Raw genomic sequence first — 24,882 nt, 5'->3', positions numbered from 1 at the left:
TGATATGCCCATATATACCTACATAAATAAAGTTCCTCCATCTCTTTTTACATCACGTTGCCGGCATGCTTGTGCTTGCCAGTTCTCCGTTCTCTACCTAGCCACCTATTTTCCTAAATTGAATATGATCCTAATTACCCCTGAGGCTGCCAATTCTGACACTTTCGATTAACACTGGCTGAAAGTTATTGGGGACGGTGGGACAGGGAGAGAAATGCATGCCCAGTGATCACAGAAACCTTGTTTCCTTAGAAGTTCAACTGCTAAACAATGGCTCAAATTAAAGGCTTTAACCAATGAGTAAATTGCTAATGGAAAAGGGATAATCAAATCCTCCAGAAAACACTGAAAGTTTGGTTCTACCAGCTCAGTCTCTGCCCAGCTCACAGAAGTGCGATTGTCTGAGTTGATGGTTTGTTCCTGAACAGACACTGAGCCTGACTTCTTTTTCCAGGTAATACCTTCTCCCCAGCCTCCCCTGAGGATGCTGGAGGTTTGAACACTTCCCCACGACCCCCATTCATTTTGCCCTCATATTCTCTCTGCCACAGGGCAGGGAAAACCATGGTTATTAGCGCTCTGCTTACCTGTTTGTTTGGCCTCAGTGCAGATTTCGGCAAACGGCCTGTGTAAGAGACACGCAGCTCAGAGCTGGTAGGTCCCATCGTTTCTCCCCTACACAGCCCAGACCCTGACACCTCTGCGTGCGGATGGGACATGGAGCCTCCCCACACTCCCCCCAGGGCGAAAGAACCCGAAATAACACAGCTGGGTCTCTGAGCTGTCCCACTATCTGCCCCCATGCACCCTCCCAGCATCAGCATCTCAACCTGCACAAGGAAGAGGGGATAAACTGGCCCCGCTGGTGCTTCCTGAGCCCATCCCTGGCCAAGCAATGCAGGACAGTGGCTGCTGGGGATGGAGCGGGTCCTCTGCGGGTACATGGTCCTGCTCCAGTGGCCCCGAGGTGACTTACCCCACTCACAGCTGGAGGAGCAAGGGCAATACCTAACAAACAGAAACATTCCCTGGTCGCAGAGCTGCGGGAACTTACTGGAGCTGGTTTATAATCACCATCCGGATGCTCTCCCGGGCCTTCAGGATCTTCTCCAGCCGATGGATGTCATAGGTATTGGGGTTTCTGAAAGGGATATCATCTGGCAGCCCAGTAACCTCCACGGCATCGGGACTGTCCCTGATGAGTTTATAGGGCACCATGACGGGCCGGTTCAAGCCCAGAGCCTCTCCTGTAACGGTAGAGCAGAGGACAACGCACCAGCTTTACCCCACAGGGCTCCAGATCTGAAGGACCAAGAGCCCCAGGAGAACTTTGGGAAGCCGCAGCTGCTGTGACAAATGGGAGATGTTTGTCCATCTCTTGCCTCCAGCTGTTGGAAGATTTGGGGGTCACTGAGGTGGAGATCACATCCACCACTCACCATCACATCACATCGCTGCTGCCCATTTTTTAAATCACTTTATCCCTTTGGACCTCACAAGATCCTATGGCAGTGAAAGAGCACAATTTAATTCTTTGCTGTATTAAAAGTACTTCCCTCTGCACGATTTAAACCTGCTGCCCACCTCTCTGGGTCCCCCTTTAGTTCCTGCATGGTGCGGAGCAGCAAACATCCCTCCCTCCCACGCCTGCTCTCACATTGCACCTCTGCAGCCCCCAGACCTGAAGGTGTGAGCGGCCCCCCAGCCACATTTCTGGCTTTCCTAGCAGGGAGTTTGTCCCTGGAGCCCACCTGGCATCTTGTGCTCCACAAACCATGCCTGGACCTTGGGAACGCAGGGCTGTGCTGTGGGAATGTAGGGATCTGTTGTGGGAATGCAGGGATCTGCTGTGGGCTCAGCTCCCGTGTAGGGTGAGCGCTGCTGAGCCGGGATGGATGGGGATGCTCAGAGAACAGGCACCAGCCTCCTTGGGGACCTGCGCCTGTACAGTGGCACCTCCAAGGGGGAAAATTCCCCCCCAGATCAGCACAGAGGTTGCACTGTGAGCAGCACCCCAAAATAAACAGGGTTTGCAGGAAGGGTGAGCAGCCTTGACAAGGGAAGACTTGAGAAAGGAGGGGAATGAAATTCCCCACTGCTTTGCTATAATTTTGTCTATTTTTCTTCTCCATCAGGCAATTATTTTGGGGAGAAAGGCAAGACACCACACTGCTGTGTGGCCCTGGGGCCTCCCGGGTTGAAAAATAACCGCCCAGCACTCGCAGGAATCATTCCAAAGAGCCTGTACCCACGGAGCTGAGGGTGACACCGCTCGGGCTGTGCATCCCCACCCGGCTGCTATTCCTGCTGTGCCTTTTCCCAGCAACAGGGGCAAGGAGGGGTTTGCTGGGCAGCACAAGGAGCCTGCAAACCGCATTTTCAAATCTTCTTCAATCTCCTGACCTCCTTTCCCACGGCAGCTCCAGCAAGCTTTTCCCAGCCGTGCCCCGCATTGGGCTGCGGCTCCAGCTGTGCTCCCGACCTGGCACGCAGGGGCTGCTGCCAGCAGCAGCGCACAGCACGGCTCACGGACGCCTTAAAAAACACATCAAAGGCTGATGCCAGACCGAAAAAATCCTGCTCCTCAGCTGCATTTTTCCACCCTCCTTCCCCTTGCTGAGGATGAGCTGTCAACAAGAAGGTCACGGTCCCACCTGCCGAGCGCGAGACACGGGAACGTCCCCAGGGACAGGCTGTAACGTGAAGCAGTGGGATGAAACCTGCGCTGAGCCGGCTGCCGTGCGCTCGGCCTATAAATAGAGGCCTTCAGTCGAATTAATTTTAACTATGGCTGCTGTCAGCAAAAACAAACCTGCTTGGCGATGCGTGCAGACGGGAGACTCACCGTATTTTTCATTGAAAAGCTCTTTCACTTGCTCTCGGAGAATCACCTTCTCTCCGAGCCTGTTGGCATCGTCTTCATCTGCAAAGCAAAAAAGGACAGGGGTTAAAATATCCTATTTCTGAGCCCTGGAAAACCCATCGCGCTGTCACTACACACGACCGTGTCTCTGTCCCTCTGCCCCGGTGCAGCGTGGGGACACTTCAGAGGCGGTGGCTCTGCGCTTACACCTTATGTCACCTTTTAGAGCCGTGCAAAGTAGCTATAAAATGCTGCCAAATCTGCATTTGCCACGCGCTGCCACGGCTGAGAGCATTTTACATGCACTTTGTGGTGCGGTAAATGACTGCAAAATATGCAAAGCAACGGAGACTCAGGCCCTCAGTGCCACGAATGCTCCCACAAGTGATATCAAAGAATGAGATAGCACTTTTATAGCTGGGCTCCTAAGTACAGTATTGTTTTATAATATGCCATATAATCAGCTTGGCTTTACTAGCTTTTTTAATTATCCTCATTGTGCCAAACAGTTTCTCCCCCATTCTCTCATTTCAAACAACGTCCCTATGTCAGTAGATTTTTCCGCCAGCTACTCAACACCCTCAGGGGGCTCCAGGAAAAATGACTGGGGTCAGTACCGGTCCCATTTGATGCTTTTTCACCCCGTAGGTATGAAGCACCAGCTGAACAACTCTTCTCCACCTCTTGCCAGGATCACCCCTCCAGCCCCGAGCCAGCTGGGGTGTGCAGTGCAGGGTTCACCTCCTGCAAAGGAGTCACCACGAGCCTCGCTGCGCCCAGTGCAGGTGTTTTAGTATCATAGAATCGATTTGGTTGGAAAAGACCTTTAAGATAATTGAGTCCAACTGTTAACCCAGCACTGCCAAGTCCACCTCTGACCCATGTCCCTGAGAACCTCATGTCCGTCTGTTCAACCCTCCAGGGATGGTGTCTCCAGCACTGCCCTGGGCAGCCTGTTCCAATGCCCCACAGCCCTTTGGGGAAGAAATTGTTCCCCACATCCAACCTCAACCTCCCCTGGTGCAACTTGAGGCCGTTTCCTCTGCTCCTGGCGCTTGTTCCTGGGGAGCAGAGCCCGACCCCCCTGGCTCCAAGCTCCGTTCAGGCAGTTCAGAGATCAGAAGGTCTCCCCTCAGCTCCTGTTCTCCAGCTGAACCCCCCAGGTCCCTCAGCCGCTCCCATCACACTTGTGCTCCAGCCCCTCACCAGCTCCGTTCCCTTCTCTCAACTCGCTCCAGCACCTCAAGGGCTTTCTTGGCATGAGGGGCCCAAAACTGACCCCAGGATTCAAGGTTTGGCCTCCCCAGTGCCCAGCACAGGGACAGTCATTGCCCTACTGGCCACACTAGTGTTGGTACAAGCCAGGATGCTGGTGGCCTTTTTAGGCACCTGGGCACATGCTGGCTCATTTCCACGCAGGCTGGCACGTCACAGGGTGGAAATCCAGGATGGTTATTTAGAGCATCAAGGTGAGCCCTGCAAACCTCTGCATGAGGGACCTGAGCATCCTCTGTCCTCAGTATGCAGCTGCTTAATGTGATATTGAACAATCACATGATTATGATTTTGATTATTTTGAGCAATGGCATGATTTTAATTTTGGTTTTAAGCAAACACGTGGCTTGCAGCTTGTTTTAAACATGAGCTGACAATGTGATGTGAATCCCTGCCTTCCTGCATGGGACCCCAGAGCCCAGCGCTCAGTATCCCCAGATATCAGACACCTGGGTTGCCCTGCAGTTGAGGGTGCTGGAGAGAACCTGACACCCTGAACCTCTGCACCCTGCTACTGCAGGGTATGGCCTAAAAAAAGCCTCTTCTCCACCTGGAAAACAACAGTTTTGTCTGTATATAACTAGGAAAATATAAAAAGGGAGAGGTTTCTTTGAAGGAACCTCAGGGCCACATTGGGCTTCAAATCCAGAAATGGCAACAAAGCAGCTCGAAAGAGATGTAGCAAAAAAATAAATAAAATGGAAGAAAATCAAATAAACGTAGCCAAGGAGCTCTGATTTCTAGAACCAAGACCTTGCCTTGTTCTGCTGCTCTTGAGGCCGCGGGGTGGCAAACCCTACGGGCTCGCTCTGTGACTTCCTTGTCATCGATGCTCAGTTTCTGGGCTGTATATGCACACCCATATGGATGTGTAGATGGTAGCAGACAAAGAAACACCAAAACTCAGTGTTCTCACTTGTTTAATTCTCTGGGACTGAAAAATGCAGCAGCTCTTTCCCTTCCGCTCATGCCCCGAGTGCAAGAAACAGATCCCAAGGGTTTTTTTGTTGCCATGCAGCGGGCAGGACTCCCAAATTCCCATCTGAGGACACAATCAGATGCCATGAAAAACCTGGAACTGAGCATGCATAACACAGAAGCCAGAGAGGAGGCTCTGGCCGGCAACACCGCTTCCCTGGATCCACACCCCATCCCCGGGCAAGAGGGATCTCCCGCTACCTTGGACTTTATCATTTGGGTTTGGGCAACAATCAACTCAAGGAAGCCACTGGCATCCCTGCAATGTGCCGAGTCCTTCCTATCAAGCAGGTTTATAATATGCTGCTGGCTTCAGGCCTGTGTTTTTTTTAATTAAATAAGCAGCCAGTTGATTGATTTATGTTTTTCCCAACCCCACTTGCCTCACGCGAGGATCCCCGCGCTCCACAGGCACTTCCATACAAGTGGTCATATTCTTAAAGCACCACTTGCTCTTTTCCAATAGGACTTGTCAGAGCTCGACGTTTCTTTTAGAACCATCACGTCATATTTAGTAGTTATTAAAAATGGGGTTTAGGCCTATTCTTCTTTAAAAAACCACAACGAAACCAAATTGAAGGTGCTCCAGGCAACGCGTGTCCTCCTCCCGGCCATCGCACTTGGAGTCACAACCTCCTGTTACCCAAACACCCAGTGTGAAGCACAGTAAAGCCCATTTCCTTGGGAAAACAGCCACCCGCCAACACATCCCATGGGACAGTGGCTCAGGTCCCTTCTCCAGGCAATCCCCATCATCCTTCTTCCCTGCTTCCAGCTTCAGTGGGTGCAATTCAGTTACACCCCTGGGTAAACCCAGAATAAACCTGCTGACTTCACTGAGGCCATTCCGCAGTAACTCAGGTTTAAGCACAGCTTGATTTAGCTCAACATATGCACGTTTTCAAAGCGGAGCTATAAACTTGCGGGAGCAGGCAGTTAACATCTAGACACACAGCCAGGATCGCAGCTGATGGGGCTAAGGCTGGATCTGCCGGAGATAAGCCATGCCCAGCCGCAGATACAGGTAGGCAAGCTCCTCTTTACTCCTGTGAATTAGTATATATTATATTCATCAACCCCCAGAGCCTACATGACTGCACACCGACCCTGGCCCAGAGTATGTGTTAAAGCAAAGCAAAAAAAGACCCCAACCCAAATCTGTGCAAGCTCTCCTTGTGAATAACAAGTGGCTTTTTTAACAAATTAATTGCTTGGATGAGCTGAGGATAACGTGGCAGGTCAGCGTGTCTGGAGCAGAACCGGCACCAATGGTGCTTAGAAATGCAGAGAGGATTAATAACAACAACAAAATACTATTAAACACAACTTGCATCATTCAGTTCTTGGTATCACAGGGAAACAGAGCAGAGAGGAAAAAAAATATACCTGAAATTTGGGGGGTTTAAGACATTTTCACTCCCATATTAAAACGCATATGCATTTCTTGTCTGCTACCATCTACGATGCATCAACTGAGCTACGTACCATTCAAGGCAGCGTAGGCTTTTTCCAATGACGTTATCCGTCTAGGGGCTACAGCACAAGTTAAAACAAAAAAAAAAAGAGAGAGAGAAAGAAGAAGAGAGCCATGAGTGCTGCAGCTTGGTTCTCGGTCACAAACAAAAGCAAAACCCAGGATGACACTGGCTCTAGCACCTCAGAATTCCGCCGGTCCGGAGGCCCCTTGGCACGGAGATGCTTTCAGTGGCTAAATAACCAGCGGGTGTGCTGGGTGGGCAGGCTGGGCTTTTCCCCAGCACAGGGACCTATTTTGGGATGTGCTTGAGCCCATGAGCATCCCGAGCTCCACCGCACTCCTGAGCAGCTCCAGGTCCATGTGTGCCCAGGGATGCGCAGCCGAATCGCAGCATTTCCAGCACATGCCAACGCAGCAGCAGTTGTGCTGCCCCGCTGTGCCAGGGGAGGAAAACAACACCTGAGGTTAAAGCAGGTGAGAAACAAACAGGGAAATTGTGTCAGTCCTGCAGCTACGAGTGTCCTGTTTCAGCTGGGACAGAGTTAATTTTATTCCTCGTAGCTGCCACTGTGCTGGGTTTGGGATTTAGTAGAAGGATGTTGGTAACACACTGACATTTTGGTTGTTTCTGAGCAGTCAAGGACTTTTCAGCTCCTCATACTGGCCTGGCAGTGAGAAAGTGGGGGCGCACAAAAGGTTGGGAGTGGGCACAGCTGGGACAGCTGAGCCAGACTGGCCAAAGGGATATTCCACATCATATGATGTCGGGCTCAGTATATATTTTGGGGGAAGAAGAAGGAAGGGGGGAGACATTTGGACTGATGGCATTTGCCTTCCCAATTCACCATTGCGCATGATGGAGCCCTGGGATGGCTGAACACCCATGGGAAGCGCTGAATGAATCCCTTGGTTTGCTTTGATTGCACGTGTGGCTTTTACTTTGCTTGGTAAACTGTCTTTATCTCAACCCACGAGCTTTCTCACAGAATCCCAGAACGTCAGGGGTTGGAAGGGCCCTGGAAAGCTCATCCAGTGCAATCCCCCCATGGAGCAGGAACACCCAGCTGAGGTTCCACAGGAAGGGGTCCAGGCGGGTTTGAATGTCTGCAGAGAAGGAGACTCCACAACCTCCCTGGGCAGCCTGGGCCAGGCTCTGCCACCCTCACCAGGAAGAAGTTTCTTCTCAAATTTAAGTGGAACCTCCTGTGTTCCAGTTTGCACCCACTGCCCCTTGTCCTATCATTGGTTGTCACTGAGAAGAGCCTGGCTCCATCCTCGTGACACTCCCCCTTTCCATATTGATCCCCATGAATGAGTCCCCCCTCAGTCTCCTCTTCTCCAGCTCCAGAGCCCCAGCTCCCTCAGCCTTTCCTCACACGGGAGATGCTCCACTCACTTCTACCCTTCTGCTTCTCCCCGCCATCCCACCAGGGGGGAGTGAATGAGAAGGAAAAATAACCTGGCTGCTCTGTGGGGGTTAAACACTGGGGCTGGGGGTGAAGGGAGAGGGACACGGACCTCAAAAAGCCACCTGGAGATGGAGTGAAATGCACTCAGCTCCCATCACCACCCCATCAAGCACTCCTCTTTTCTTTTTTCCGTGCTAGGAGTTTTCAATGCAAGGCACATCTCACCAAAGTCTTGAGGAGGATTGAGCTCTTGTGATTAAAAAAAATATATATATAAAGAAAAGGATGCCTGGATGTGTGGGTTTTTTAATTAAAGAACACTGCCTGCCCTACTTTATTAATTGGAGTAGGGGAAATAATCTATCAGGGCGGTAGAGAGTTTGGGGAATAGGACAGATGGAGCTGGTGTACATTTTCAATCAAAGCACACAAAAATTAACATACAGAAAGATTTTGTGTGTGTGTGCCTGTGCTAGATCACTTAGGCTTGATTTTTTTCTTTTTGAAGGCTCAAATTAAGCCTGTTCTGTGTATCTGTGCCTCAGGAAAGAAGCAAAGAAAGGATAAGTGCCGTGTTTGCAGCGCTGCAGCTTCACCCCTGCTTGCTCGCTTCTGTTTTAATGCCAAAAGATCATTCTGCTTTCAAAAAGGGCTTCGGAAGGTCTTTTTTTCACAGAGAAGAAAGCAGCAGCGGGGAAAAAAATAAACTGGAAATCAAAAGGAAAATCTCAGGATGCCAGGAGGGTTGTGCTCCTGGGGTGAAGCCCTGGGGCAGGTAATACATGGGCAGAGGCACCGGTGACCTCGGGGACATCGTCCCACCTTGGGAAATGGCTGTAAACCTCCTCTGGGTGCTGGGCAACACCGCCGGCTTTATTTGTCAAAAAAACACTCTTATTTTCCCCCAAAAACACCTTTTCCTGCAAACAGCATCCCTGCACACACCCCCCCCCTACCTCTGCACCAGCATCCTCACCCCACACACTGCAACCCATTAGCGGGGAGATACCATACAGAAATACTCACAGAAATTACAGATAATCTGGAGGAAAAGCACGCTTGGTGCCCTGATTATATTGAAATCCTTTTAGCCGTTCCTGTCGCACTTAAAAAAATGGGTGTCCCCAAAAGAGAGAGAGAAGGAGGCCGGTCCTCCATGATGCTGCAGTTATCTGGGATGCTCTTTGCAACGCAAGAGGTGCGCAACTTGTTTAAAGCAAATTAAACCCCATAATTTAAACTAAAGGCAACTAAAACCACCTCAAAGTGAGGGGTTTTTTTAAATATTATGTTAAATTTCCCTTTTCTCTTAGAATGCGCACGTTTCATCTAAGTTTTGGCCAAAATGATCCACAAAACCCACACCTTCCCTTACATTTATACAGCCATCTCCTGGGCTTTCCAGCTTTTAGATGCCTTTGAAATGCCACCCTGCTTGGGAGCAACCATCCCTTTCATTTTAATGCTCCTTTGTGAAATAAAAGTGATTTTAATTGCCTTTGTTTTAACACCAAGCACACACTTCTGCTGCTGCTCTTCATTTTACATGGCAGGACTTTACTACACAAGATTGAGGTAAAAAGAACACTCTTCAATTTACATTTTTAATTATCGATGGCTAGTTGGAAATCATTAATTTTTTTAAGGCAGATGAAAAGCCAAAGCAGTGAATGCACCACTGTGTTGCCACCATCCACTTCGGTGTAATGGGGTGGAAAAGCAGACAAGAGGTTAATTGCTGTCAACAGGGATTTTTGGGGGGCAAAATACAAACCGCTTTTTCTCAAGGGGACATTCTGTTGATAGTCTGACCACCAGAAAATAATTATAAATCCCAAGATTGTCTCCGAAGGTTTAACTAGAGTAGTCTATAACAAATTGAGATGTCAAGTAAGAAAAACCCCTCACCTGCGACTGCTCTTATTTAAAACCCCCGTGGGAGAAGAGATGCTGCGACCTCCTCCCGAGCCCACTCGGGTACCACAATACACAGAATAAAACATGGCTTTGGGTTTGTGCTAGCAAAGGCCAGCCTGTGCTGGGAGCATTCGGCTGGAGAAGGAAGAAAAAGAAATGTCGTGCATCGAAAGGAAAATCAATTTCCTCTACATCTCTATTTATCAGGCTGTGTTTCCCAGCCAGCTGGCAGGTTGAAGTATTTGCCTTCTGATGTGCTCCTTTGTTAATGGTGCGATTTGTGTCAGATCAGCGTCTCTTAACGTAATTATACCGATTACGGCGGAGGAACGGGAAGACAAGATGCAGTTGGAGGAGTGGATACATCCTCGGCTTACTCTGGTGTTATAGCCATCTAATTTCGTGGAAAAGCAGAATTCTGCAAGACTTGCATTTTATCCAAGGCTGGTTTAAGGCCCAGCTGGTGCGAGCTGGAACTTTGCTGCTTAGGACCAAAAGATAACGAGTCTAAGTCCAAGGTCCGCAGAGGTCTCGGGGGACTCCCCATCAACTCAGCTGGGCCATACGCAGGGATGCAGCCATCAGCACAAAGACCGTGCCCTGGACTGAATTTCTCAGCTCGCCTTTTGTTAGAACCCTCTGGGGCGTCTAACACCTTTTTGCTGTTCCCAATCAGGGCATATAAATGTTTTCCTCTCTGTCATATCTGTCTTCCCTAAACTGTGCCATCCCCACGGAGGCTGGCCAAGGAAATGGGAAGCCATCAATAAAGACGACAACGGTTTTCGCACCCATCTGTGTTCTTCCAACAGTTGTAATTACAGACATTTAAAATCAAGACAGGTCGTTACCCACATTTCTAACAGCAGCTCTCTTTTCTGGGCAGCCTGGAAGCGACAGGCAGAGCAAGCACAGCGATGCACAGGGAAGGACGTGGCTCTGCGATGGTTGTTTCTGCAGCTGGGTATAGAGCACACCCCAAACACCCCGTCTTCTCCTCTCCCATGTCCCCAGTGTCTCCACATGCCCACGGGCCAACAAGGGCTTTCACTGCCACGCCGCTGCAGCCCTGTGCTTAATCACCCCTCCCCACGACACCAAACCTGCCAGCTCATTGCAACTCCTATTTATTTTAAGAAAATGCTTTCTTCAATACGGAACACAGATCCCTGCCCTAGATTAGCTCTTGAAAAGTGCCATCGTTTCAAGGCACCAGCACTGAAGGGTGACGCTGAGGCCAGATGTCTCGGTCAGGGGAGCATCAGCAAATACACCAAACAACAACAAAACCCACGTGGCAAGCCCAGGAATGTCAGGTCAGGGGCAACTTTCCTCCAGCTGGTAAAATTATTGCTTGTCATCCACAGCTTACAACTGCCTGACCACCACTAAACATTTGGTCAATGCATCGCTTAGGCAAAAAGAAATAATCTCTTACCAGGTTTGGGGATGAGTCCTTGAAAAGGCCTGTAAAAACCAAGGAAAACAGGAGATATAAAATGAAACGCCATTGGGAAGGCAACACACCTGGACCAAGCATCCTCCTGCAGTCCTGGGGAATGAGGGATCAGTTTGTCCTTCTCTTGCTGTGCCACTACTCGTGTGAGACCACAGGAGCTCTGTGGGGATGGGGTCCCTGCTTGGGGCAGTGTGTGTCCCATCAGTAAGCACACAGACAGTGTGGCCCAGGAGAGGCTGATGAAGCCACTCTCAAAACCATTTTTTTCCCTGTCCCACCTTACAATGAAACGGTGATAAAGTGCTTTTCCCCTCCCACTTGTGTCCATCCCATTTGGCTGCAAAACCCACTGGACCTGCCCAAACGGCCGGTGCCCGGTGGCTCTCCAGGCGCTGTGGGACCCTGAGTGCTGCCTTACACCGGCAAATGCCCAGCAATGTTTCTCCTATTTCAAGCCTCCTTGAAGAGGGGCTGGGATATCTCTGCCCACACAACCATGACACCGAACACTGCATTTTCTCCCACTGACACCTTCTCCACCACCTCCCCAGGCAGTGGACAGGAGGAAAGAGCAGGAGTCTATTTTATGGTCCCTTCCTTCATGTGAACCATTAGCTGCCAACTTAATTGCTGTCTTGAGGGCTGGAGGCATTTACAGTGTGCACAGCCCTGCCTCCATGGGGCTGGCAGAGCTGGGGGTGCATCTATGTCACTCCCTCCTCTCCCCTCCTGCCCGGCGAGGTGACCGACGCCTCTCACCACGCACCTTGTCACGGTGAACTTGATTTTATCAGCCACGGCCAATATCCTCTCCAGGTTCTGCGAGCCGAAGGTGCATGGCTTCCTGAAGGGGATCCCGGGGGGCAGTCCCTCGATAATCACCGACCCTGGATTGCTCTTGATCCGCTTGTATGGCACTTGCACGGGGTATTTAATCCCCAAGGCCTCACCTGGGAGAGAGCAGTAAGTGTGCAGGATGCCAAGGATGCCATTTCTACCACGGCTTTGGCTCCATCCCCAGCCCCGACAAAGCACGGTGAGGCGTGAGGAGGCTGCTCAAGGCACTATGTCAAGCTTTAGATCAAGGACCAGCATTTTTGGGCCGCCTCCACGATGGAGCGGTGCCGAGGCAGCCACAAGCACGCAGCAGAGCTGGCGGGGCCAAGGAGAGACACCGTCCTGTAGGATGATGCCCAGTGGCAGGGATGGAAAGCTGCTGCTCTTCGCTTCAGGACATTATTTGGAGATAACTCCATAGGCACATTCCCTCTCTGAGGTCAGGCTGCAGGGCTGAGGCTACACATTTCCTTGCAAGTATAATAATTGCTATTGTGTGTACCTGGGAACCCTCACAAGTGTTACCCCTGCCTAGAAAATGGGGATAACAGCATTTCCCTGCCTTGCTCGATAGAGAACAGACGCTGGGGCAGGCAGGCTGCGGGAGCACCCCACAGAGACCAGGTAGGTGCCCTGGGGACAGCATCTACTTGTCCCCCAACCTCCCGCCACGGTCTGTGCTCCCACAGCTCTGCAATTCTCTGCTAATTAATTTACCATCATTCTTCTTCATGGAGGGGGGTTAAAAGACAAAACAAAAGGTGGCCAAGGAGCCACCTATGCTGCAAACGCCTGCAGCAAAGAGCAGCAGTTCCCAAACCCCCCATTCCCTGTCCCTGTGAGGTGTTGCCCATTCAGGGGGGAGGCAAGAAAGCACCTGGCAAGGAGGAATTGGGAGGAGAGGGAAGAGATAGGGAGCAAAAAATGAGGAGGGGATAAGGAGGGAATAAAACTGACTCCCACCCTGGTTTCTCACCGTATTTCTTATTGAACAGGTCCTGGACTTGTTCACGCAGCGTGTTAGCGATGTCTATTCTAGAAAGCCTGGCATCATAATTTTCTGTAAAATAAAGAAACAATTATGGACTTCTGCTGGTAAATTAAAAGGCACTCTGTGACTTTTAAGTAATGCCATTTTCTAATTATAGGAAAGTCCTTATCTTGCAATTAGCTAATCTCTGGAGTGGGCCATTCAAAGTCCTTAAAAATAATCTAAACAGAAATATGTTTTTTTTCGCTGCCTGTTTGCTAAGAATAAAAGCTGCATGAAATCGAAGATTCAGTTGAGATAATTACTGACGTTAAAATAAAATGTACTCCAAAGCCTCTCTGAAAAGCCAAAGCCTTTGAAAAGCCTCCGTCCCTCTCTGCAAACCCTCACGAGCTCCCATGGCCCAAGGAAAAGGATGCTCGAGCAGGGCGGCACTTGCCCCTCAGCCCACGGGCTTCTCACCATTGCTCCTTCCCCCCAGCGGAGCCACCGTGTCGGGTGCTGGTACACGCCGGATGGGAGCAGTGCTTATACAAACCTCACCCGGCCGGAAAAAACTCCAGAAAAGGCAAACTTAATTACACATCTCACAAGGTCAGATGGCAAGATAAGCAAAGCTGGTTAATTAGGGCACCATCCAAAGCGCATCAAGCCTCTTCCTTAGACCTACGGGACTACCGGCCCCGGCTGCGCATCTTGTTTTCTGGATGTCTGTCTTTCCTGTCATCTCACCCACCTCCTCCTCTCCTACCAAGCCCTGACACCCTGTGACTGCTCCCTGCCCACATCTATTTGCTCTACCAGCCCCACAACAGGCCAAGGACCCCATCTCAACCCCCCCCGAGATGCCACCGGGCCCTCACCTTGGAAGCCCTGTCTCTTCACAGTGTCCTCCAGCAGCGCCTCGCTCGAGTCCCTCTCACCGGCAGCTGGGACAAGGGACATAAGAGGAGTTAGGATTTGTGGTGCTGCCGAGGGGGACGCACAGAAAGGGGTTTCCAGCCAAAAAACGAGGTGGGGAGGGAAGGCAAGAGACGTGCTGGAGGAAAACGCTCTCACTCCTCTCCTACCTAGTCCTTAACGGCCCGGCTGCCGGGCGTCTCGCAGCCTACCTTTGGCTGCCGGGCTGTCCGACGCCGGCTCCTTTACACCCTCCGCCAGCAGCTCTGGTCTGGAAAACAGTGAGAAGCAGAGGGGACACCTGTGAGCTCCCTGGCCAGTGACACCCCACTGCTCCGGTGTCCCCTGGGCCAGCACCTTGACAGCCACAACCCACCAACCATGTCTGGCCAACGCAATTGTGAAGCTCCCGCAATGCAGCGGGGGAACTTTGGAAGTCATTTTCATGCCAACAGACTCTAGTGAGCTGATGTGATGCTCCCTGGGATGAGAATAAGCTGGTGATGGCTGAGCAGCTTAAATCAGCTGTTAGAGGCGTTTAGGACACGCGGTCCTGCATGTTTCTTGGGGATGGGAGAAGCTGTGCGCAGCTCCTTTAAATACACAGTTGGCTCCCAAAATTGTCTAATGCTAAAACCACACGGTGAGGCGATAGCAGGGCTTGTTACGAGTTGTGCTACAGAGAAAAGGGTCTGGGAGGGGAACAGGAGAACCCCCAAAACACAGTTGGGTTGGCCTGGGAGCTGCTGGTGTGATGCCACAAAATGTCTGCACTCCCAACGTTTATTTTCCATTTCAGCTGCCTGCCACATTGGTTGCATCAGTTCTCTCCTCTGCAAGGGAGGCTGAGCCAGCACTTGGGTGAGAAACCCCCCAAAACACCTAAAGACACTTTAAAAACCTATCTCTGTTGGATCTGTTCCCTCTTTCAGGGCAATGGTGTTGTGTCACAGCAGTCCTGGCCTCTCACAGGCCCCCCAGCCCCTGTGACACTCCCTGCTCCCCAGTGCAACAACAGCACCTTCCCTGGTGCCCACAGCATCCTGCTGAGGCACAGATGTGCACATCTGGACCTTGGCCAGAGCTGATTTCCCTAAGAAGACCCCCCAGGCCTCCCAGTCACATTCTTTGCCCCACGCCTGAGCACCCTGAAGGTTAAGGGCTCTGGCTCCCTCTCACCCACCCTTGGGTGCTCCCTGCTCCTGGGCCATGTCTTTGTAAAAGTGGCGTAAAACCCCAAAAGACATCGAGGGAGAGATGACAACACTGCTGCCTCTTGTGGATGGTTCCAACAAGGCAACAACCCTTGGTTGCTTCTAATCAAGCAAATGTATTGAAGGTGACCAAGAGATGGATATTCCCCAGGACACTGCACAGCAGCAGGACCTCTGAGCAGGGACATTCTCCCCAAGGTACAGCCGCTCCACCTGCTTTACCTTTTAATGACAAACTGGATGTTGTTGCTCGCTTGCAGGATCTTCTTCAGCTTGGCAATCCCAAAGCAGTTGGGGCGGCGCAGCAGGATGCCCTCTGGCAAGCCCACGACAAACAGGTCCTCGGGATACATCAGGAACTTGGAGTAGGGAACTCTGACGGGCTCTGATATTCCTATGGCTTTCGCTGCATGGGGACCGAACCTCGTTAGCTTGCTGGATCTCCATGTCAGGTCAAAGCAGCAGTGACACAATACATCAGTGGGGGTTTGGAGAGGTTTCTGGAGAGTTTGTTGTCACTCTGTGCCTGGTGGGATGTCCTGATGGCAGCCACCAGCCAAGGGACAGAGCCAGGCTGCTGCCTGGAGCTGGCTTTTGCATTCGCTGTGTTAACACAAGCTGCCTTGCAGCAGCACACGTCGAAGGGGCTTCCTATAAAGGGTGCAAGCATCTCTCCACAAAGCCATGGGACCCCATGCCCAGCCCTCCATGGATGTTCCTCTGCCAGATGAGGGAACGAGGAACATGCCTGGGGACCCTGCAGCCTGTGCAACCCGCAGTGAGGGCTCCCTTTGCTCTGCTAGATATTGCCAATAAGCGACCAAACAGCCAGCACCAAGCAGAGCTGTTTGGCCAGGTGAAAAACCAGGACAAAATCCCATGAACATGGGCGAGGACCCTCAGTCCTTTATGAAAGTGCGGGGTGCACCCAGAGCCATCGCTCTGCTGGCCGTTCCAGCTGCATCCCCAGCGCCTCACCCTGCCCAGAGCATCCCAGCCCTTCTCCTTCCCCTGCTCTCCCTCCCCGTGTCTCCTGCTCCTTCCATTGGCAAACATCTGCCAGCTCTCAAAATGCATGTGACCTCACCAGTATTTTTTCCAGGTTAAATAAGTTTTCTAAAAAGGGGCGAGCAGAGGATGCCGAGTGCCAGCCCTCAACACAGGGTCCCACCAGCCTTCTTGAGCCACGCCATGACCACCTCAGGTGGAAAACCCTCTCTGATATTTCAAACAAATGATGGGGGAAACCACTTTGGTCCTTGCCTCCGCGGCTGAAGGTCATGGCAGCAATTCCTGGGCTGCAGCCAGATGAAAAAGCATCGAGGAAACGAAGGGGAAGAGCTGCAGTAACAAGGCCCAGGGAGATTTCAAATGCATCTGTAAGCCCAGCAGACAGCAAATGAACAAATTAGATTGCACCTTTACTCAGCTGCTGATTTGGAAATGGTAGGTGACATTTCCGAGCAATTAGGAGCTCCCCATGGCAGAGGCCAGCACTTGGCATGATGAACATGTGTTAATTTTACGACTATCTTACCGTATCTTGTGTTGAACAAAATTTCAACTTGTTTTCTCAAATGACTTAAAACATCCCCTATGCCATCTGCAAAAAAAAAAAAAAAAGAAAAGAAAAGAAAAAGAGAGAAATGCTCTGAGAAACCAGCTGCCTCCGGGGCCAGCAACACACAGCACAGGCGAGCAGCCCGTGAGCCCCGGCAGGGCCAGCCACACACTCTTCACACCTCTCAAACTGATGCCAAACCATGAGCAGCTGCTTCCAAGCTCATCCCTGAGCAAGGAAGGGCAGCCATGCAGCAGCCACAGAGCTCTGCTAGCAGCACGGAGGGAAAAAATGGGGACAAAGTAAATCTGGGCAAGAGTAGGGAGGACAGAGCCCAGGAACACGATGACGCCTTCTGTGCTGGGCTTTTCGGAGGCTGAATGCTTTGCTGATCATATAGGAAGCCCACGAAACCCAACACGAAATACATCTGTGTCCAAAAACTTGCAATGATGGGCAAAGCTCATTGTACACTCACCTGATCCCTCCCTCTGCTTTTCTTCATGCCGTGACTCCTCGCTGGGCCCCTTCTCTGTCCCTGCTGAGGAAGAGGAGGGTTAGCAGTGGCCAGCACCAGTGAAACCAGACCAGACATGGGCAGGATGTCCCCAGGTTCCTTGCAGTCATCCAGCTCCTCCTCCCCTCACTAAGCTCTGAGCACACGTCCCAGTGCAGGCTCGGGCTGGCAGCATCACGCCAGGAGCTGCACAGGCAAAACAAACCCATCACCTACATCCAAGAGGTCTGTGAAGGAGCAGCCGTGCTGAAAAAGCCATCAGTTTGTTTGTCAGAGTTCCCAGCTGGCCTGACTGAGGCCACGACTCTGGAAGCAGGTCCCGACTCCATCCCCATGGCTCATAAATGGTATTTACTCATTTCTGACACACGCACGAACTCCCACGCCCCCACAGAGTCTCCTGGATACTTCATTCCTGGTACCTGTTACTGTTTCTAGGATGTAGTTCGACTCCTCCGAGGACACGTGCGTGGGTGCCGGGTCGTGCATCTCATCCGAACCGGGCGATCGGTCTGTGGACAAAACCCCATGGGAAGCTTTTGTTTCAATGATGGGGGAGACCATCCCCAAAACAGGGTTCGGAAGGCCCTGGCCCATCAGCAGGGGCTGAGCAAAGGGATCCCGCACAACACAGCCCCATAGCAGGAGCTGCTCTGGGGCACATCTGCCTTCTTCCTCCCCAGGACCACCCGGAGCTCATTTCCAAAACACACCTGACCTCTCAGCCCCAGGGAAAAGATCAAAAGCTTCTTCCCAACCTCCATGGAAGGTAAAGAATAAAAAGAGTTCAAAACTATTTACTTGGCTTAATTCCATCTAGACACTCAATTTTGGCTTAAAAAGTTAATGCCACTTGACTTAGCTACTCCACCAAGGGAAAACCATTCCAGCAATGCTGCTTTCCTCCCCAAAATCGCACCTGTTAGGTTTCCCTTATGTAACCTGCATGCATGATTAAACCTGTCTCCCCTAATGCTGGGCTCTCCAGTGCCCTCAAAGAACTACCCAAATTTAGCTTTAAATAAACCTTCAGCTACTTTAAATACTTCAGTCAGGTCACTGCTTAATCAACCACCTCACAGGATAAATAATCCAAATTTCATCAGTTTCTCCCTGTCGATGAACACCTCTTGCCTATTAATCCTCCTCCCTGCCCTCAGCTGTACTCCCTCTGATTGAACTCAATCTTCAAATATGGTAAGAAAAGGTGGACTCTGGACTTGAAGTGCGATCTACCTGGCACCAGGAAAGTGGTAACACCTCCTCCTCACACACGCGGCCAGCTCGCCACGTATTAGCTTTCTGCTCCTCCATTAGCTGCCAAGTTGAAAATTAAATGTTTGATCTACCACTATACCTTGTTCTTCTTCTTCCCTTATGTTAACTGTACATTAAGTCCATTCTACGATAATCCTGGAGTGACTCCCCAGATATGACTGTATTAAGGGGCTGTTATAATTTGGGTGTGACAGAGATCACACTGGTGTGGTGGGGCTGGGTGTCACTGCTGTCCCCAGCATCGCTCGCCCTTGGGTATGTTGGGAGTCCTATTGCTGCCCTCATTCTCCTGAGATTATTAATTGATGTTTGTAAGGCACATTGAAAATGCAAAGTGCTAACTATCCACTCATTAAATGCTGGGGATCATCCTACCATTTGCTGCACTGTCCAGGTCAGGTGAATGGAAAACAACTCTCCCAGCTGCCCCTCAAGCACCCAACCGCTCACCTCCATCGCCACCGACCTCTCTGGGCAGAAACGTGGAGAAATGCATTGGTACAACCGATTCCAACACATTTTCAGCACATGCGTAATATTAAACCTGTTCTTACAAACCCATAACTAACCAGGCTGTTTTTCTGAACTAAGGACCTCACCAAAACCATCCTGCACTCGATACCTGAGATCCTCCAAGCTCAAGTGTGAGGGGAAACAGCAAACCAGGCTCACTTTCTCCAGGGGAAAGGCAGCATCAAAAAGCAATGCAGGAGAGACAGAAACAAGAGCAAGCCCTAAACTACCTTATATTGCCCCCAGGAAACCCACTGATTCCTGATATGCCCCTTAAAATGACCTTCAGAGAAGAAACACCAGTGCATGGGCACAGGGGACCTTCTGTGCTGTGAAACATCCTCCTCTCAAAGCAACATGCTGAGATGTCAGGCAGCAGCCCAGCCTGCACAGAGGCCACCGCACCAGCCGGTACCCCGGTGCCTACCTGGCACAGTGATCTGGATGATGTCCAGCTCGTCCGGCTCGATTTTGATCTGCCTGATCCCACCCAGATCTCCTGAGGTACCTACCAGGGAGAGGCAACAAAAGGCAATTGCCAAGAGGAACGGGCCGTGCCACATCTGCCCAATGCAGGCAGGGAAACCAGAGCCGTGACTTCAGTGCCGGCTGAGCATCCCACAGCAACCAGACTTTGGTCAAGTGGCATCAAGGCCATGGCACCCAGGTACCCGAAGGGCTCCCATGGGCACAGCCTCTGAAAACAGCTTGGCTGGCAGGAGCGGTTGGTGGCCTCAAACCAGTTGCTTGCTCTGGTTATGTCCTTGTTTCCTGTCTTTCTTCACTTAAACTGAGTCATCCATAAGTGTTGTTGGGGATCCAGGAGGAGCCATCTCTAACAGGCACTTCTGGCATTTTTAATGCTCCCAATCTCACATTTTGGACAAGCCCCTCTGCAAAGCCGTGCTCTGGGAGGGCTGATCACAGCCACATCACACCGGGGCAGGACCAGCTGAACCCCAGCAGGTGGGGAACCCACACCAGCCCATGGAGAGGCTGCCCCGGGGGATGCTCCTCAGCCCAGCTGCCTCTTATCTCCAGATAAATAACCTCATTTAGGGTAGGACTGATTCACTGCAAGGGGCTGGGTCACAGCTGGGGCAGGCAGGACAGTGAGGCTCTGCATGGCTTCACCTACTCGGTGGTGATTTAAGCCCCTACAACTGGGGAAAAGTGTTTCCTTCTCATTTGCAGAGCACCAGCACCACTGATTTCTGAGTGATCCAGTTGTGGCAGCTTTTAGGGAGAGGGGAGCTCTGAGACTGAAGACTTCCCTTAGCATTGCATTTAAGCATGTGCTTAAGTCTTGTTATTTCAGTTTATCACTTTGGGGTCTCACCTGAAGGGTCACAGGGTAAGACCCTTCATCTCTGTATTTATTGAATGGGGATAAAATCTTGAGAGAACTGTCCCATGGGGCAAACGGGTAACTGGTTACTATACAGGCAATTTTCTTTAGTGTCCCCTCCGCCCCGCAAACATCACAATTTTGCAAGAGAAAATTAATTATTCCTCACCTGGTTCACAGCTTTCAGAAACACTGCACTTCTCGGACCTGGAAGGGAAAGGCAGACACGAGAGGTGGTCATGGAGCAACCAAAGGGAACATTGAAAAACTCAACAGTGCCACAGCATCCATGGCTGCAAGAGAAACCCACGGTCTGCGGGTTCTTCTGCAACTCAAGCCCTGTTCCCAGCCTCTCCCCCGGTGCCATCTCTGCCGCCAGAGACCAATGGATGTGACTGCAGCAGGGAGCTCCTGAAAGCAAGAGGGGTTTTAAGCTCAAAACCTGGTTGACTCCATCCCTCTGCGGCAGCGAGCAGTGCATAAAGCATCATTACAATGTGGTTACTCATGGAGCTAAAGCAAACAGGGAGAGAGGAAAAAAGTCAATTGATTTGATAAATATTTATTCTGCCCAAAGCTTTTCTCCCCTGAAAACTGGGCGCTATCCCAAACTTGCGCCTGCAGTTAACTTTGCATGCTCAGGAATTTACCCAAGGTGTTCAGCATCCAAATGAGATTACTTTGCATTTCTCAGGACGCGACTGCTTTCTGTCTCTCTCTTTCTTAACCAAGAACAACCACGGCTCTTTGGCAGTAAGGGACCCAGGGAGGCGCTGCAAAACACATCCCTCCACGATGCTGGTCCTTCAGGGGGAAGGAAAACCCTTCAGAGCCAGCGCCACATCCTTGTTGCCTCAAGGGGGATGCTCAAAAGCACTTATCTTGCCTAAATCCACTCAGCAGCATCAGCAGAACAAACTACAGGCAATGTGAAGGAAGCCAGGAGTGCTCTTGAAATGTTCTTCCTAAATGTGGTATGGGTAAAAAGGATCTCTGGTCTAGAAAGTACTGTATGTATTAGCTAGGAGCCGTGGGAAGGGTTTTAACTCTCATTTTGGGTCAAAATGAACCTTTCACTAGGGAAATTTGGGAAGAGGGCTCCTCCAGGGGGTGTGTTACCCCTCACAGCATCTGGTACTTCTCCCTGGAGTAGAAAGATGGGGACAGACTTTTCAGCAGGGCCTCTTACAACAGGACGAGGGGTGATGGTTTTAAACCAAAGGAGGGAGATTCAGGCTGGACATGAGGAAGGAATTGTTGGCCCTGAGGGCGGTGAGAGCCTGGCCCAGGTTGGCCAGAGAGGTGGTGGATGAACCATCCCTGGAGACATCCCAGGCCAGGCTGGACGGGGCTCTGAGCAACCTGAGCTGGTGAAGATGTCCCTGTCATGGCAGGGGGGGAACTGGGGGAGCTGGGAAGGTCCCTGCAACCCAACCCATTCTATGATTCTATGTTTCTGTCTGGCTCTGCCCTTGCCCTAGAACTGGACCCTCACCTGGGTGGACCAGCCGCTATGGAAATGCTCTGCTCCAGCCATGGAACAGATGTTTCTCATTTGCAGGAAAAACAAAAGTGGGATTTGAATACCCACCTGCTTTTCCCTGCAGATAGGTGGTATCAGTGCATCGGGAGGTTCCGGGATATTTAATTTTGCCCCTGCGGGAGGCAGAGCGAGCTGCGCACCACCAAACCGCCCCAAACCCTCCTTTGAAGCTGGAGATACCCCAAGGGCTGGGTGCCAAATGCCAGCCCCTCAACCTGGGCAGCTTGAGAGGTCTCTGCCCTCTGAAGGTGCCTGTTCTAATGCTGCTGATGGGGCAGGTTCACGGTCCTGGGGCGAGCACGGCTTTGGGGACACCCAGCAGCCACATCCCTGGGGACAAACCTGAAACAGCACTGGGAGAACCAGGAGGCTTCAACCTGTGGTGGGTTCATGTCCGTGAAGAACCAAGGAGGGAGGGGAACACAACACATGCCACAGAGGAGATGGGAACAAGTTACAGACCTGCCTGCAAGCATCAGTTACATGCTATGAACTGCTGCCCCACTTCCTTTATTTAAAGTGATTTTAAAGGCAAACGCTGTGGCTAAAAATTACCTTGCTTCAGAGCAGCTGAAGCAAAAAATGCAGGAAACTGGAGCTACACAGAGAAAAATCCTTTCTGGATCTCCCAGCACGGGTTGGAAAGCAACATTATATGCTCTGTAGGTGCTGCCAGCAAATTGCAAACCCATGTAGCTTGTGACATGGTTGTACCTGAAACAGGTACTCTCATAAAAAGCCTCCTGTCCCACTGAACTCTATAACCCCACCTTTATTAAAACATCTGTTAATCCACTATTAGTCTCCCTCTAAGCTTTATAAACAAGTAATCCTTAATTAGCAGGATGTCGTGTTACAGTGCTGGCTGAGGGCGAATCCTTAGGCCATGCTTTAACACTGCTCCTGCAGATAATCCCAGCCTGCCTGGGCACAGCCTCGATTTCATCAGTTTTGTACAAAATCAATGATTCCAAACTTTGCAGTTTTGGCTTGCAAAAGGATGGGGGTGCTCAGTCTCCCGTGCCGGCTGTCTGTACCATCGCAGCGGGTTTTTAGGGAGGCAGAAGAACGACGCCCTTACAACCACGTTACCTACAACATCTCCCCAGCGCTGCCGCTGAGTTGCACCCACTGCACCCTCCCCAGCCGGTGCAATAACCTGCTGTGCACATTAACACCCCCAAAGTAACTCTCCGAGGGACATCACTTTGCGGTGGCCGGGGGACAGGAGTGTCACGTACCTGTTGTTGGCCTGGGAGGTCCCCGCCAGGTCCAGCCCGGCCCCGCGGTGCGGCTCGGGGGAGATCTCCCCGGGGGGGCTGGAGGGCTCCAGCTTGGTTGGATCTTTGGTAAATTTGCTTCCTGGTGCCAGGTGCACAGCATAGGTTCGGAAGGAAAAGAAAAAGCAGAATTAGCAACCAGAAGTGACAATAATGCAGCTTTTCCACCTCCATTTTTGCCCCCCAACTAGTCCCAGAGCTGAGATCAGGGTGGGGGGGACAGGATTTCAAGAGTCACTTGCTTGCAAAGGCAAGGGTGCAGATTTAATTGGGTTTACATGTTAAAATAATAGCAAGGTGCTTGCTTAAAGCGCTGCGCAATGAAGTGTGCTCTGGGAAGCCCTGCCAGGGACGGAGCCTCTCTGGAGAGGGCTGGATGCCAGGACAGGGTGTCAAGAGGTGGGGACTGTGTTGGGAAATCCAGGTATGGCCGTGGCCGTGGCCCAGTGCCGCAGGAGCGACCCCAGAGCGGGGACAGCCCTGTCTCAACGGAGGGGACGTGTTGCAAAGGACAGGAGCTCAGCAAAGCCCAGAGCAGCGGGGACACAGGCAGCCCCATCCTGCAGCTCCAAGCTCCACGTGCAGCAGGAGAAATCTCTGCTGCAGCCACGCGGAGGGGGACAAAAGCATCTTGTCACCATGAAAAACCTCCCCTCACCCTTCCCTGTTCCTCAACAACCTGAAAGGAGCTGGAACGAAGACTCAGCAGTGGCCTTGGAGATGAAAAGCATGATCTGAAGGCAGGGGAGGAAATGAAAACTGGGCAGGGAAGGTGAGCGAAAAGCTGAAGAATTAGTGCTGGAGGAAGGAGGGAATGAAATTACGCCGCGAGGCTGCAGAAACCGTGTCAGTGTCTTGCTAAACAGCTGCTGCCAAAGGCCCTTTGCTGGTCTCAAAGTGCCATCGCGACATCCCCACCCTTCCAAAATACATCTTGTCTATGGGAACACAAAGCCTTTTTCCTTTCTGCTCCAGCCTGCAAGGAAGGGCAGGGCTCTGGCAATGGGACCAGCAGCAATACGGACTCTTAAAAGTCACTATTTGTCTACCAACAGTCCGAAAGACTCCTTTTAATTTGTGCTTTCTATGGACCAAATCTTGTTCTTGCAGCAGCGGAGCCTGCCTGAAGCTGCTACCCAGGGGAGAAGCAAAAAATAGGTTTCCCAGCAGTGGTGGGTATTTTAATTAAAGGGTGAGCAAAACTGTACGGGGAAGCTTTGGGATATTTTGCAGTCTCCAACTTAAAATACAGCTCCACTCAGAAAACAGTGTCTTTGCAAAAATGGCACGTCCTGACTCAGCAGATGCTTTTGCACAGTCAGATGTGCTGATGCGAATCACAAAAAACCCAGTTTAATGTGTTTTGCTTCTGGCAGCCCTGCAGGGACCAGGCAGGGGAGGGGGAGCTGCCACCAGCCCCACTGCTGCTGGCTTTGCCTCCTCATCCCCTAATTTCCACCTGCACCACCCTGCCATGGAACCCGAGTTCGTAGCACGGTGCAGCTCTTGAGCTGCTGCACTG

General features: G+C 51.3%; 1 protein-coding gene across 15 annotated transcripts in view; it reads right to left on the bottom strand.

Annotated features, from left to right (window-relative positions):
- Window positions 1–24,882, bottom strand: part of GTF2IRD1 (GTF2I repeat domain containing 1) — a 63,301-nt gene that overhangs the window by 1,430 nt on the left and 36,989 nt on the right. For 7 of the 15 annotated variants that reach the window (XM_065853402.2, XM_071816871.1, XM_071816860.1 and 4 more), the window contains 16 exons: window positions 23,322–23,442; window positions 20,707–20,744; window positions 19,617–19,697; window positions 17,821–17,910; window positions 17,360–17,422; window positions 16,858–16,923; window positions 15,543–15,726; window positions 14,319–14,377; window positions 14,070–14,135; window positions 13,192–13,275; window positions 12,145–12,328; window positions 11,358–11,386; window positions 6,602–6,649; window positions 2,846–2,923; window positions 1,055–1,247; window positions 588–625 (listed from right to left, as the gene is read on the bottom strand). In XM_065853402.2, coding sequence (XP_065709474.1) covers window positions 588–625; window positions 1,055–1,247; window positions 2,846–2,923; window positions 6,602–6,649; window positions 11,358–11,386; window positions 12,145–12,328; window positions 13,192–13,275; window positions 14,070–14,135; window positions 14,319–14,377; window positions 15,543–15,726; window positions 16,858–16,923; window positions 17,360–17,422; window positions 17,821–17,910; window positions 19,617–19,697; window positions 20,707–20,744; window positions 23,322–23,442 — 1,422 coding nt within the window. The remainder of the gene's footprint in view (window positions 1–587; window positions 626–1,054; window positions 1,248–2,845; window positions 2,924–6,601; window positions 6,650–11,357; window positions 11,387–12,144; window positions 12,329–13,191; window positions 13,276–14,069; window positions 14,136–14,318; window positions 14,378–15,542; window positions 15,727–16,857; window positions 16,924–17,359; window positions 17,423–17,820; window positions 17,911–19,616; window positions 19,698–20,706; window positions 20,745–23,321; window positions 23,443–24,882) is intronic. The other 8 variants (XM_065853405.2, XM_071816859.1, XM_071816865.1 and 5 more) reach the window with 7 other exon arrangements.

This window comes from Patagioenas fasciata, chromosome 19 (genome assembly GCF_037038585.1).
Source record: "Patagioenas fasciata isolate bPatFas1 chromosome 19, bPatFas1.hap1, whole genome shotgun sequence".
NCBI classification, from domain to species: Eukaryota; Metazoa; Chordata; class Aves; order Columbiformes; family Columbidae; genus Patagioenas; species Patagioenas fasciata.
Note: the sequence above shows the minus strand (reverse complement) of the source record. Positions and strands in the feature narration are given on the sequence as shown.